Source organism: Meleagris gallopavo, chromosome 16 (genome assembly GCF_000146605.3).
Source record: "Meleagris gallopavo isolate NT-WF06-2002-E0010 breed Aviagen turkey brand Nicholas breeding stock chromosome 16, Turkey_5.1, whole genome shotgun sequence".
Taxonomy (NCBI): Eukaryota; Metazoa; Chordata; class Aves; order Galliformes; family Phasianidae; genus Meleagris; species Meleagris gallopavo.
Window position 1 is genome coordinate 6649960 of NC_015026.2, and position 14079 is coordinate 6664038.

The window sequence follows — 14079 nt, forward strand, 5'->3', positions numbered from 1 at the left end:
TGTGCGGGCGCGGCCGGGAGCGGGCTGAGCGACGGCCCACGTGCTTTTCTCCCCGCAGTCGCTGCTGGAGCTGCACAAGCGGCGGAAGGCGCTGAGCGAGCCCGAGGTGCGCTACTACCTGCGGCAGACCATCCTGGGCTGCCAGTACCTGCACAACCAGCGCGTCATCCACCGCGACCTCAAGCTGGGCAACCTCTTCCTCAGCGACGACATGGAGGTGAAGATCGGTAGGTGTCGGGGTGCGGTGCCCCCGTGGCCGTCCCGTCCCGCCCGCGTCCTCTCATTGCTCCCATCTCTCTGTCTCTCCCCAAGGTGACTTTGGCCTGGCCACCAAAGTGGAGTACGATGGCGAGCGCAAGAAGACCCTGTGTGGGACCCCCAACTACATCGCCCCGGAGGTGCTGGGCAAGAAGGGGCACAGCTTTGAGGTGGATATATGGTCCATTGGCTGCATCATGTGAGTCAAAGTGTCTCCTGCAGGACCGTGAGGTCTCTGTGCCCCACGTCCTGTTGGCCTCTGTGAGGTTTCGGTGTATGCTGCGGTTTTGGATATGCTGTATCCTGCACGCTGCCATGGCTGAGCCCTGCTGCTAGCTGGCACCTGACTCCCTGGTGCCCCGAGCACATGGGTATGTGTGTCTGCAGTCTGATCTGCTACACAGCACAGCTGCCTTGGGCCTGTTTTCCCCCCAAAAATGCTCATTTCCTAACTGAAGCTGCCTCCAGAGGTTACTGGATCTCAGCTCTCTTCTAGTGGTGTAGGAACCAGACACAGTACTGCAGTTGCTAGCTCTACTGTGCTTCTAATGCCAGAGTGTTCTGTTCCTTCTGCTAGGAGGTTGTCCTTAGCATGAGATTTCTTCTGCACTCAAGTCTTGCCTTTTTGCTGTCTTATGCGAAAAAAAAACCCCAACTAACGCTTCTATGTCTACAAACATGCAGGTATACTCTGCTGGTGGGGAAACCGCCTTTTGAAACATCTTGTCTCAAAGAAACATACATCCGAATCAAGAAGAATGAGTATACTATTCCCAAGGTACTGTACTTCTCATCGGTGGATCCACTGATCTTGCAGCTGTTCTTGCACAATCCTGTTTCTGGTACTTACTGGGCTCTCACATAATAGTGAAGCAGCTATTATTGTAGCCAGCTGGGAAAGGGCTGTGTCAGTTGATGGCAGAGTGAACCTGTAAGACCAACTTCTTCCTGAGGGGCCAGCAGCACTCCCTTTGATTCAGGAAAAAAAAAAAACAAACTCTGAGGTGGGCAGCCCAGCGAGTCTGTTCAATTCTATGTATTGAGTCCAGCCACAGATGAAGTCTTGGGCCAAGTTCTCATCTCATCTCACTGCTGTTGATTTTAAGCTTTGCATGCTGTCAGGAGGCTGCTCTCCATATCTGTATCGTTCTGTTTCCCAGGCTTGTGTCCTGCTTGCCTGACCCAAAGCCATGATCAGAACCTTGTATCTGTTGTATTATACAGAGCAGATGCCACTAGTGTGTGCTTGTCCTACTTGTCTCACAGCCCTGCCTGTCTCTTCGTAGCACATCAACCCCGTAGCTGCTAACCTCATTCAGAAGATGCTAAGATCTGACCCTGCCACACGCCCAACTATCAACGAGTTGCTGAACGATGAGTTCTTCACATCAGGGTACATCCCCAGCCGCCTGCCCACCAGCTGTCTCACTGTTGCACCTCGATTTTCCATTGCTCCCAGCACAATTGAACTGAATGGGCGAAAGCCTCTGACGGCACTCAACAAAGGTAAGGGCAGGTGTCTGGAAGTGAGGGATATGGATTGCAGCACTGGATGAGAGCCTGCCTGGCCTCTAGCAACATACAGACCCATCTGTGGGGAATATAGTGCTGCCTCACCTACTCTCCCAGTTCACACGGAAACTAGAACATCTCGTGTCTGGGAGTTCTCCTTGCTCTTTGTCCAGAACCAAAGCAGGAAGCAGTTCAGCTATGAGGTGCATAACGTGTTTCTTATAGCTAGGGTAGAATGTAAATTGGTGCTTTTAGAAACTTGCTGCTCATATTTCTGTAATCTTCTCTTTCCTGGCCCAGGACCAGAAAGCCCTGTATTAGAAAACTTGCCTGAAAAGGAAGATGCAGCTGGGCTGCGGGAGGTGGGAGACACCATTGAGTGTCACTTAGCTGACATGTTACAGCAACTGACTGCAGTCAACTCAGCCAAACCCTCTGAGAGAACAGCAGTGAGACAAGGTGAGTCTGGGGATAATCCCACAGGCACTGACCTTTCTGGATAACTTGCTTCTGTCATTGATGCTCTTGGCTGGATTGAGGGACCAACTTACCTCACTTCAACCTGAAAGGCAGAAAAGCAATGTAGAAGCTGCTTACCTTCCTCTTGGCCTTGCTTGCTGTGGTGCATGCACAGGATGTCTTGAAATGTCTTCTAACAAACTCTTTTTCTCTTTGCAGAAGAAGCTGAAGACCCAGCCTGTATTCCCATCTTCTGGGTTAGCAAATGGGTGGACTACTCGGATAAGTATGGTCTAGGTAAATAATGTGGTAGCAGTACTTCAGCCTTTTCTAGTTCCTGAAGCAGCTGGTAGAATCTGACTTGTGCTCTGTGTAGGTTTAGTTCTTTAATCATGATTTTCTAGTGTTTGTATCCAAGAGCGTCACCAGGAATGTCATCAAACTCTAAGCAAACACAAAGTAGTGGCTGCTGAATATCCACCCTGGCCACATTAAGGGTGCATGCAGCATGATCCTGTGGATCCAGAGTGGCTAGCTTGTGTACTCAGTGTAGGAGTTGAAGTTGCTTATGCAGCAGATAATGCAACAAAGGAGGATGACAAATCCAGAGAAGAAGTGCTATCTAGACCTCTGTAAAAAGGAGCATCTTCTAAAATTGGTGAGGTGGCCTTCAGGGACCCCCTAGATGACAAATATTCCAGCTCTGTATTTCATGTAACCAAGGGTCCCACGTATGGAAGTCTAACAGGCTTTATTTTGAACTAGGTTATCAGCTGTGTGACAACAGTGTTGGAGTTCTCTTCAATGACTCCACTCGTCTCATTATGTACAATGATGGGGACAGCTTGCAGTACATTGAGCAAAACAACACCGAGTCCTACTTCACTGTGAGATCCTGCCCTTCTGCCTTGAACAAGAAGGTCAGTCCAGAGGACAGGAACCCTTGTTGGTGGGTGGCTGTTTCTGATGAGACTTCTGCAGGTCTTGTTGAGCTTTTCTATCAGGGTAGACACCGGGGAAAAACATCTATAACTTAGGAAGCCTGCTGAATGCAAGTAACCCCATTGGCTGGTAAAATGTGACCCAAAAGAGAGATGCTGGCAGCTCTCACAGTTTGTTTCTAGTTGTTAACTGAGGCTCACTTCTGAGCAGCTTCACAGAAATAAGCTCTTATAAAGCTTGCATGCACTGAAGCATTCAGCAGAGTGAGTCTTGTACTCAGACAGCAAAGTTAATTCTGGTGATACTTGAGAACTTGCACAGGTTTGTGCAGCGACCCCTTAAGATCGGAAAGACTTAAGAAGTCTCTGAATTTGTGATAATAGCTCCTACTCTCTCCAGATACCAGGGCTCATCCTCAGCCTGTCTGTTCACAGCCTGTTCTATTTGCAGATAACACTATTGAAATACTTCAGGAATTACATGAGTGAGCACTTGCTGAAGGCAGGTGCCAACATCACACCTCGGGAAGGAGATGAGCTGGCACGTTTACCCTACCTCTGCACGTGGTTCCGGACCCGCAGTGCCATCATCCTGCACCTCAGCAATGGCACTGTGCAGATCAACTTCTTTCAGGTGAGGCTGTTGTGCTGACTTGCTACATTCAGTGCTATATGGCAGGGTGGTGATCCCTGCAGGCAGTTATAGCCTGAGCTGAAGCTTTGCCCAGTGAACGTAGCACTAAAAGGCTCCTTGCTCTGCTTGCTAGTACTAAAGCCATCCAGCCACTCCTAGCTCAAATGGTTGTTTCCTTTAGCAGGAGTAAAACTGCTGCACAGTTGGTGCAGCATGAATGTTTCCCTTTGATTCTCTCTGAGTAAGCACTTTCTTGTTGCAGCAGTGTTGTGCTTTGTCAGCATGCTGCTGGCCTGCAGTTGGGATGACCTCGCTGTGATGGTTCATCCAAAGGAGTGAAAAATGTTTCACCGTGGAGCAATGTGCTCAGGGTGACCTTGTGTTCCTCCCCATAGGACCACACCAAAGTCATCCTGTGCCCTCTAATGGCTGCTGTCACATACATAGATGAGAAACGGGACTTCCGCACGTACAAGCTGAGCCTCATTGAGGAGCACGGATGCTGCAAGGAGCTGGCCAGCCGACTACGCTATGCTCGTACCATGGTGGAGAAGCTCCTCGGTTCGAAACCTGGCTCAGCCCGTATGAAATCCTCTGCTTAGGCTTTGGTCCTGACGGAATCAACATCTGTGCCAAACTGGCTCAGCTGTGGATAAGGAAGTCTATTAGCATCCCTTGTACTGTAACCTGCCATTGCACAGCTGGGCTCCCTCTCCTGGGTACGTTTCAGTTGCCCCCAGGGAGCCCCTGATGCTGTGGTGATGGTGCTGTGTTCACTGTGAGTGGTGCACAAAGGGGTTTCTTGCTCCTCCCAATACAAAGTGTTTTTTAAAAATTACTTATATAGTCTTTTTTTTCCTTAACTTTTCAAAGCCAAAAGCCTGACTCAAAAACCAACCCTCTTGTTGGAGGTTCCTGGGCCTTCTAATGAGACAAAGTGTGGGGTTCTCCCCAGAACTATCATGTAAGTTTTGTACATGTCTGTGCATGATGCTCTGGACTTGTTTCCTTTTGTTGCAGCACAACTAAGATATTTAACATGCCCAGGTTGAGACTGAGCAATTTGCATTTTAATACTGAATTTGTTCTACATGAAAACTAAACTTTTGTATATTGCATAACTTGATTAAAGATTGTTGTTTGGAGCGTCCAGCCTCTCTTGGTTCCTTGGTAGGGAAGCAGCATTGTGTTGCTTCTGAATTCTTCTTGACCAAGACCTGGTCTAGCATTAAATGGGGAGGTTGGTGACCCTGCATGTGGCAGGGGGCTGGAGATTCATGATCCTTGAGGTCCCTTCCAACCTTGGCCATTCTGTGAAGACCTCTCATCTCCATCCGCTCTTCCTCCAGCTGCTGGCTGAGCTCAGCCCTGGACTTGCTCTTTGGCAATGCCAAAGAAATAGAGAACAGCCCTGGGCCTTATTGCAGGAGGAAAGCAGTTCTATGCCTCCCCCTCTTCTGTTTGATCAGAGCCTTTGATTATGTTTCATGTTGCAGATGCTTTGCTAACAGTGTAGTCGCACTACAGTGCTGCAGTAGTCCAGTGCTGATGGCTGTCATCACTGGTGCTCTCGTATCATTTTGGTTTAAAGCAGGACAAGCTTTTTTTTATTATTTTTTTGTAACATTTTGTATAAAATGTTCTTGGCTATACAGTGTTCTGAAGATAAACCAGGCACAAGTGCCTTGTTACCTATGTAACAAGAGCCCATACCACAGTAAAAGAGGAATGGGCCTGCACAAACCCAGCTGCTATCAGCACTGTGCTGGGGGCCTCGAGCCTCCCCCAGGGGCTGGCATGCCCTCCCAGACCCTGTGCAATGAGTGAGGCCAAAGCCCTGGGACAGATGCTGAGCACTGATCTGTGTGCTGTCAGCTGGGGACAAGGACCGTGTCCAGGGTCAGCCTGTGCTATCAGTCCTTCTGCTCCCATCTCTGTGTTAAACATATGGACAGCTGCTTCCCCAGGAGGAACCGTGGAAACAAGGCTGCTGATCTGAGGAGCGACCTGTGGGCTCCAGCTGCTGAGCTGCAGTGCTTCCAGCTGTTCTCAGGAAAACTTTTTTTTCCTTCCCTGGCTTCTTAAAATACTACAGCTGCAGTAGAGAATTTTTATTCTCTGGTCTCCAGACTCCTATGTCTGACCCTGAGGTTTTGCAAAGACGGAAGCTCCTGTGGGTTTGGTAGACCCTGCACACATCACACAGTGTCTGTGTCCTCATCTCACCCTGTCCAACTCTGTGGGGAGGATGCCGGAAGGTTCCGGGGCCATCCAGGAGGATGGCTGTGGCCGAGTCCCATACAGGTGAGCCCAAAGGTCGACGCTCCGGCAGCCTGGGGCACGAGGAGCGGTGCTGCAGCCACGCTGACCTCGCTCACCTCCCTGTGCCCCCCAGCTCAGAGCTGTAGTAGGGGTGGAAGAGCCGCTCGTGGGCGCAGAGCTGCATGGCGCTGTGTGTGTGCAGCAGCAGCCGGGGGAAGCGGGAGGTGAAGTACTGCACGAAGCCGTCGGGGACGGAGCCCAGCGCCTCACGGACCTCAGCAGGCAGCTCGTGGTAGTGGTGCTTCTGCGGGAGAAGAGGGGTGTGAGGGACGGGACGGCAGGGCAGTGCAGGGTGGGGGGGAGGCAGGACGTACCTTGTTCCTCATGGCGCGCAGCAGGTCACGCACTGAGCCCCCCTTGTAGGTGCGGAATTTGCGCAGGTCTGGGGAAAGTAAAGGAGAGGGTGAGGTGAGAGCCGGGGACACAGCCCTACAGCCGTGGGGTTCTGCTCTGCACTGCCTGCACTTCTGTCTCCTCCAGCGTTTGGCTGCGGGGCCCTCTGACGCCTGGAACGTTCCACTCCCTGCATATTCCCGCATTGGCATGGCACGTGGCCAGTGCTTCTTACCCATCTGCAGTGGCAGGGAGATGTGCATCCTCCAGTTTGTCCTCACCACAGCACGGCCACCCGCCTCCAGCGCTGCCATCAGGGCCCCCTCGGCCGGCTCCTTCTCCACGCGGTCGCTGACATCCTGCACCACGCAGTGGGGATGTGTAGGTGAGATTAGAGGAAGAGATTCATTGCCCACACCGTAATGCAGTGCCCAGCACATACCTGGAAGAACTGCAGCTGCTTCTCTGCGCTCCAGAAGAAGGGGTGCATGAGGACAGCAGGGGCTGAGGGGCGCTTCTGGGGTTCACTGCTGAGCATGGATGTGATCAGTTCCCTGGCCACAACCTTGTCTGGTGCACGGAACAGAACAGAGCGGTGGTGGCACGAGGACAGGCAGAGGGCTCAGAGCAGGGCAGGCACTGCAGGGACCCACTGCAGCCTCACCATGCACGTCCTCCTGCAGGCAGGGCAGCTGGCAGGCACCTGCCAGGATGTTGGCCTGGCGCCGCAGGCTGTCCCCAAAGGGGTGCTGCCCTCCAGACACCACATAGTAGAAAACACAGCCAGCAGAGAAGATGTCCACTGCGCATGTCTGCAAGACACAGGCAGGAGATGGGCCCCTCACAGCCCATGGCAGCTGCAGCCATGCCAGACAAACACAGCAGAGCAGTTGCTGCCCTCGGCACCCACATGAGCTGACCCAAGCACAAGGCTCACTGGGACGAGCAGGTGTGCGACCTCCACCTGCTCCGTGTTTGCCAAAGCAGAGCCAAGGAGCAGAGAGATGAAGCGGCACTCCTGTTCCATGAGGCTCTGCCACTGCATTGAGAAGGAGCAATGCAGCAGAAAGCAACGCTGCCTGAGGGAGCCATGACACTGAGCACGGCTGCATTATGCTCCCAGAGCTCTGGTCTGAATCGTGCATTTCAGCAGCACAGTGCAAGCAAGGAGGAGGCAGCAGGGGAAAGCTAGTGAGCGCTAAGCAGGACATGTGGCTCACTGACGGGGTTCTCCTTTGGTGCCTCCTGCAGCACCTCGGGTGCAATCCAGCCCTCAGTGCCAGGGATGCCAGAGCGCAGGCTGAAGCTGTGCCGCCCGCCCTGCAGCTTCTTGCACAGCCCAAAGTCAGAGATGACGGCTCGGATCTGCCCATGGCTGTTGGGGACGGAGATGAGGATGTTGCAGGGCTTCAGGTCACGATGAACTGCAAAAGGTGGGTTGCAGCATTACCTGCAGGTGGTGCTGCAGCTGCAGGGCCGAGTTAGGGGATGCTGCTGTGATGGCTGAGAACAGGACACGGTGCCCTGATGGATGCCATCACCACAGGGATGCCGCTGCCTCACCGATGCTGAGCGAGTGCAGGTGCGCCAGCCCCGACATGGTCTGGTGCAGAACAGACACCGGGTCCAGGCTGCGCCGATCAAAGCTGGGGCTCTCCACATACTGCAACCAGAGAGAGGCAGAGAGGTGAGCTGGGGCCGGTACTGAAGCTGGAGAGGAGGAATGTCAGGTGTATGAGCTCACAGGGAGGCCATTTACCCAAGGCTTGCCATGCCCAGGGTGATTGCAGCACATGGCATGGGGGGACTGCGCGCTCACCTCCTGCAGCGTGGCAGAGCAGAGCTCAATAGCGATGTAGTGGAACTGCCTGTCCTTCTCGGTGCAGAAGTAGCGCACGACATGTGGGTGCTCGTCTGACTCCTGCAGCAGCCGCACCTCGCGGTCCACGAGGTGGAAGCACTCGGGCAGAAGGCGCTTCACGGCCACGTTCCGGCCTTCAAACTGCCCCCTGTGTGCAGATGGAGAGAGATGGCTGAGCACCAGGCAATGTCACAAGCCCCCCAGCATGGGAGGGATGCCCAGAGCTGTACACCAGAGGATCAGCTAAGGTTTTTTGTAGGAAAATCACACCCCTCTCTGTGCTGGAGGCTCTGGGCCAAAGTGCAGGAAGGGGCCATCACCCCATAGTCACAGCAGAAAGGCTCCCAGTGCCACAAACCCACCTGAAGACGAAGGTCCCTCCCGCTCCGTGGCCCAGCACATCCTTGGGGTTAAAGGAAACTTTCCCAACAACAACCACGTCGGGCTCCACTTCTGCAGAGAAATGCAGACACCCTGCAACCCTCCAGCATTACTCCTCCAGGAAGAAGATTGGTTCAGTACCTACCTGCAGACACTGCCGGCTTCATGCTCACCATCCCATTCACCAGCTCCGTGGGGGCACAGGGATCAGAGCTTGGCTGCAGCCCAGGTGCACTTTCTCTGCTTCCCGCTGGCTGTTTGGGTGCTGCAGGGATGCCCTCACTGGAACTGCGATGTGGGAGCAGCATCTCCTGCTGTTGCTGCTGCAAGAGCTGAATCTGCTTCTCCAGCTGCTGCTGCTGCACCTCATGCTGCTTCTGCAGCTTCTGAAGCACAAAGGAGGAATCCTCTCAGCTGCTGCGAGCACCCAAGGCCTTAGTACATCTGTGGCTCCCAGCTCTGCAAGGCGGTACCAGTAGCAGCCCACGCACCATGACGAGGAGCAGCAGGACCCCACCACCCAGCAGCACTGTGCCGACAGCAGCCAGCAGCAGGTCCCAGTCACCAGAATCCGGGTACACCTCTGTTTGCTCTCTGTGGCCAGGCTCGGGTGGGACATGCCCCTCACTGCCCCGCAGAGCCAGCTCCTCCGCACTGCTGGGGGCCAGGAACTGCAGGAGAGGGGATACTGGGTTATGACAGCACCCAAGGCTCCTTCTCCTCCCAGCTATTCCCAAAGCTGAGAGACCCACAGGCCCCCCCTGACACCACCCCATGCACTTGGACACCATCCAACCCATGCAACCCCTCATGGCCCGAGGTGCCCCCAGCAAAGCAGTGACACACACTGCTTCACCACTCACATCATCAAACACATTCCTGGCAGGAGAGCTGCGGGGAATGATGGTTTCTGTTGCCTTCCTCAAGTTCTCAGGGAAAGCTCTGAGCATGGTGGTGTGCACCACGGGAGGCAGCTCATGGTGCCCTGGGGTGGGGGAAAGCAGAGAGCTGAGAGCTGTAGCTGCACAGCAAGGCAGCTCCCATGACTGTGTGCAGCCCCGCACCTATCAACAGCCACTGGTTGTGCAGTGCGGTGATGCTGTCCTGTGGGTACTTGACATCGGTGCTGGGGGTGATCTCACACTCTCCTGACTCTCTCATGGTCACGTCATCCGTGGTGGGGCCATCAATCCTGGCCAGCGTGATGCCCTGTGGCTGCAAGACGGGGCAATGGGGATGAGATGCACACACAGCATGGCACGGGCATTCAGATACTCACCACCAGTGCTACACTGCTGTGTACCAGGGAGGTCAGGGCATAGAAGCTGGCCGCATGCTTCCCCACGTACAACGCTGGCCTGCAATGTGGGTGCAGCATCGGCTCAGTAGGACAGGCAGGCATGAGCACCCCAGAGCCACTGCTTGTCACTACTGTGACCTTCTGGCATCCCACATCCCTCGAGATGGTGGCAGCTGTGACAGTGCCTCGCTCACTCTAAGCCACCACCCATAGTCGCCCCAGCGGAACCCCACACCGCATCACCTACAGCAGCTGGGTCTTGGTGGCCGTGAAGTCCTTCATGCCCTGGTGGCCCCAGCGGGCGAGGTGGATGTCCTGCGAGTGGAAGGTCAGGTAGCGCAGTGTCTCCATGGCCAGGTTGAGGTGGGGGACGCGCCGCAGGCTGTCCTGGTGCCACATGTAGATGCCAACCACGGGTGAGCCATAGTTCTGTGCCCACAGCACCTCGCCGCTCTCCTTGTCCAGTGTCACCACCAGCCCGTCCCCGCTGGAGGCAAAGTGAGACATTTCTGGATAGAAACAGAGGGGGAAGCAATGTAGAGGTGCTGCCTGCGTGGCTGCATCCCCCTGCCTGTGCCGAGCACTGTGGACTTGGGTGACCCAATGCATCCCGCAGCTCCACAAGTGTCCTGCAAGGCACAGCAATGGGCTGTGGGAACTGTCTTTGCCAGAGAAACACATGCTGCCTGTCCCAGAGCCATGGCTCCATCTCTGCCAGGCAGGTGAGCCCTAGCACAACACAGCACAGCATGGCACAGCAACCGCATCCCCTAGCAGCCACGGCAGCCCAGATCCCAGCTGCAGCAGCACCACGGCACAGCCAGTGTGGGCAGGGCCAGGGACACTCACTGTAGGGGTAGGACTCCTCGTAGAGCGGTGCCGAGTAGTCAGAGTAGGTGGCATTCCAGCGCAGCTCCCTCGTCTTGGTGTCATACATGGTGATGACGTACTCTGGGGTGAGAGCAGAGCAGCACAGTCACTGTGTGCGATGGGGACGATGCCTTGAATGTGGAGGGGAAATGCTGACACCCCAGGAGCTGCCAGCACGAAGCCAATGCCAGCTCCAGCACATTGGTAGCGCTGAGCCCAACATCACAGCGTGCTGCTGGAGAAAAGCAGACTCTCCACTCTTTTGCCACTTCCAAAGGGACAGCAGAGCCTGCTGCTGGCAGCAGTCACACAAATCACTCTGGATGGCAGCAGCCCCCGTGGAGGCAGTGGAACAGCCCAGCACCCCCTGGGACCCGCAGGGTGAGCGGAGGGGAGGACAGCCTTACGGGTGCGGCCGATGTAGAGCAGTGGGCTGGAGGGACACACCCCATCCCAGGCCTCTGTTGAGAGCGTGGTCTGCTTCTCCCCTGACTTGGGGTCCACAATGAACCAGGTGTCCAGCTTCTTCCCTGCCAAAGAGAGCACACTTTGCCCTACAGCTCTGCAGCGCTGCTCTCCCACTCAGCAGCTGCCTCCTCCCCACCTCTCCCAGCCCACAGCCACGCATCCACGAGCTCCCCCCACTCCCTCCCTGCAGTTCCACACTCACACATCAGGCACTTTTCCCAGCAGCAGTGCTGCCCAAGCTCCAGTACCTGTGTAGAGCACCCCGTCCGAGCTGCGGCACGGTGACGACTGGACCAGCTCTGGGATGGTGAATGGCAGCTTCTGCAACACAGAGAGCATGTGGCCTCAATGCCACAGCCAGCCCGACCTGCAGCCTGGGATGCTCCCAGAAAGCACAGCCCAGCACAGCTGTGCCATCCCACGCCACCCAACCAATACATCATGGTGTCAAGGACCAGCAGCTGCCACAGCCCAGGGAAACAGAGGGGACAGGTCAACCGCAGCCCCCCACTGACCATCAAGCCTTCTTTTTTCTTCCCTCCCAGGATGTATAGGCTGCCATCATTGGGGTCTGGCAGAAACGCTGGTCTGAAAAGTGGGAGAACAACATGTGAGCTGCACCCAAGCTCTGGGAACACATCAATGGCTGAGCAGAAGATGTAGTAAGGAAATTCATCCAGCAGTGGTCCTGGATGGGTTCCTTCCTGCCCCATGCCAGCACAAGTAGCTCTTTGCTGTCCCCAGGTCCCTTGCAGCTTGAAGGGGACTCAGGAATTTCCTCTGGTTTCTCTTCCATGCTTCTGTGCATGGTGGTACTGGTCTGCCACAGCTATTGCTCATCATCGTGCATGAAGTGCTTGCATAAAGGTGGGCATGGTGACTTTCTCTAAGGCTGCGAATGGGTTGGTTCTCAGGGCAGCCCCATCTGTCAGCATCCCTGAATGCCTCCTGCAGGGCCGGAAGTAACAGCCTGTCTGGCAGGACAGCAATACTCACTCTGCGACATAGACCGGCACCTGCAGAATGGGATCTGAAAAAGAGAGCGAAACACCACGTCAGCAGCCTCACCCCTTGCAGCAGACAGCGTGGCAGTGTTTACACACAGCCACGTGCTGGCACGCTCAGGGCAGACCTATCTGCATGTCAGACCCAGAATAGTCACGGCCAGCAGCACAGCCAATGCTCTCTGCCAGCAGCCATGCAGGGACAGAGCTGTGCCTGGCAGCCCTGGAGTGTGCACAGAGCTGTGGGTGAGCCCTGGGCTGCCACTCACCATCCTTCAGGGTCCACCTGACATCGCCGGAGCTCTTACTGACTGCATGGAGGTTTCCATCCAGCGTTGATATGAAGAGCAGAGTTTCTGGGACAGTCACAGCGCTATCTTTGAGACACTGTGGGCAGAAATTGAGGCCTGAGGGCACGGATGGACTGAGGATGAGCCTGGTGCTGTGCCACCCAACAGCACCGTGCCACCTTGGAGAACCTGTGCCATCCAATAGCACTGTGCTGTGTGGATCTCACAGAGCAGCAGGGGAGCAGGCTGCAGGGAAGCAGATCGAGGTCCTCCCTGCTCCCAGGTGAGGAAAACCTTTTGTGCCGAGCACAGCACACCCAGCCATCAGGTCTGCGATATGGAACGGCAGAGGATGTCATCTGCTAGGAGGTGCTGTGCTTTATGAATGGGTGGCAGAAGTGCCAAACCCCCGGTGCTCTGGGGCATGCTGTGCCTGCAGGGCTGGCTGTGAGGTGACTGTCCTACTGTCCCCACGGCCCCTCCCGAGATTGACACATGAAGCCCGGCCACCAGCTCCTTCCAGAAGCAAACTCGTTGGGCGAGTTTTAATGCCAGACATGCAACTAATGGTGCAGGCTCTGACAGCCGTGCGTTTCAGCTGCCTTTATGATAAAGGACCAATTGCAAACCTACTGTGGAGAAGGGAACTGCTGCTTCCGTGTGCCGTGTCCACGTTCGCAAGCGCCAGCTCACCGCCGCGCTCACCGTCTGGCCTCACCCCATCGGCAAACAGGATGGGGACGGGAGCGACGCGGCACAGGAAGCGCGGGGACAGCACCTGCTGCCCGACCGCACACCGACGCTCGGTGCACGGGGCCCCGGCTTCTCATCCCACCGCTGCACCGGCTCTGACCCGCAGCTCACCACGTCCTCGGCCGTGAACCAAGCACAGGGTTCAGTCTGAGGACCCGGCCAGGCTGAAGAGCAGGACCCAGCGCGACCCCTGCCCGCGGGGCTGCTGCGTGCCCGTCCGCAGCACACAGCGGCGGTCGCAGCGGGCCCGACTGATGCGTCATCCCCGGGGACTCCCGCAGAAATCCATCCCGGTGCCGCGGCATTGAGGGCCTTCGCGGGGTCCGGAACCGACACCGCCGCCCCGGCAGAGCGGCAGATGTCACTGCCGCAGCCTCCCTCCGTCCCTCCGACCTTCCCTCGGCCCTCGCAGCTCCGTCCCTCTTTCCTCCTTCTGGCACCCTCCGCTCCCGCACTCGGCCGTCCCACGGCAGCCTTCCGCGCACCCCTCAGCGCCTCTCGCAGAACCACGCGCGTCGCACCGCCCTGCCCGGCTCAGCCCCGCTCACCCCGTACCTGCGCGGGCGGCACGCGGAGCAGCGCGAGTAGCAGCAGCAGCTCGGAGAGCAGCGCGGCGGGGCCGCTCATGGCCCGGGCATGCCGGGGGCACAGCGCGGGGCCGGGCGGGGCCGCGCTATCGCCCGAGAGGCGGCG

The 14079-nt window shown here is 56.2% G+C and overlaps 2 protein-coding genes across 2 annotated transcripts; one reads left to right on the top strand and one right to left on the bottom strand.

Annotated features, from left to right (window-relative positions):
• Positions 1-28: 28 nt before the first annotated feature.
• On the top strand, positions 29-4954 carry PLK1 (polo like kinase 1; the record flags this gene model as incomplete). Its single annotated transcript, XM_010719500.2, has 9 exons — positions 29-227; positions 313-457; positions 943-1036; positions 1545-1764; positions 2071-2229; positions 2449-2526; positions 2995-3149; positions 3622-3804; positions 4200-4954. Coding segments are annotated over 9 exons (1440 nt in total), but the record flags the coding sequence as incomplete, so codon positions are not given.
• A 428-nt stretch (positions 4955-5382) lies between these two features.
• Positions 5383-14069, bottom strand: ERN2 (endoplasmic reticulum to nucleus signaling 2). Its single transcript, XM_010719501.3, has 22 exons — positions 13942-14069; positions 12613-12730; positions 12336-12369; positions 11855-11927; positions 11588-11660; positions 11279-11401; positions 10851-10952; positions 10249-10510; positions 9981-10059; positions 9766-9916; positions 9565-9686; positions 9193-9372; positions 8847-9087; positions 8683-8773; positions 8279-8468; positions 8023-8122; positions 7684-7883; positions 7124-7271; positions 6902-7029; positions 6695-6818; positions 6441-6508; positions 5383-6370 (listed from the first exon to the last, which is right to left on the bottom strand). The coding sequence occupies exons 1-22, from the start codon at positions 14011-14013 to the stop codon at positions 6179-6181; spliced, it is 2871 nt and encodes a 956-aa protein (XP_010717803.1). The 5' UTR covers positions 14014-14069; the 3' UTR covers positions 5383-6178.
• Positions 14070-14079: the final 10 nt, after the last annotated feature.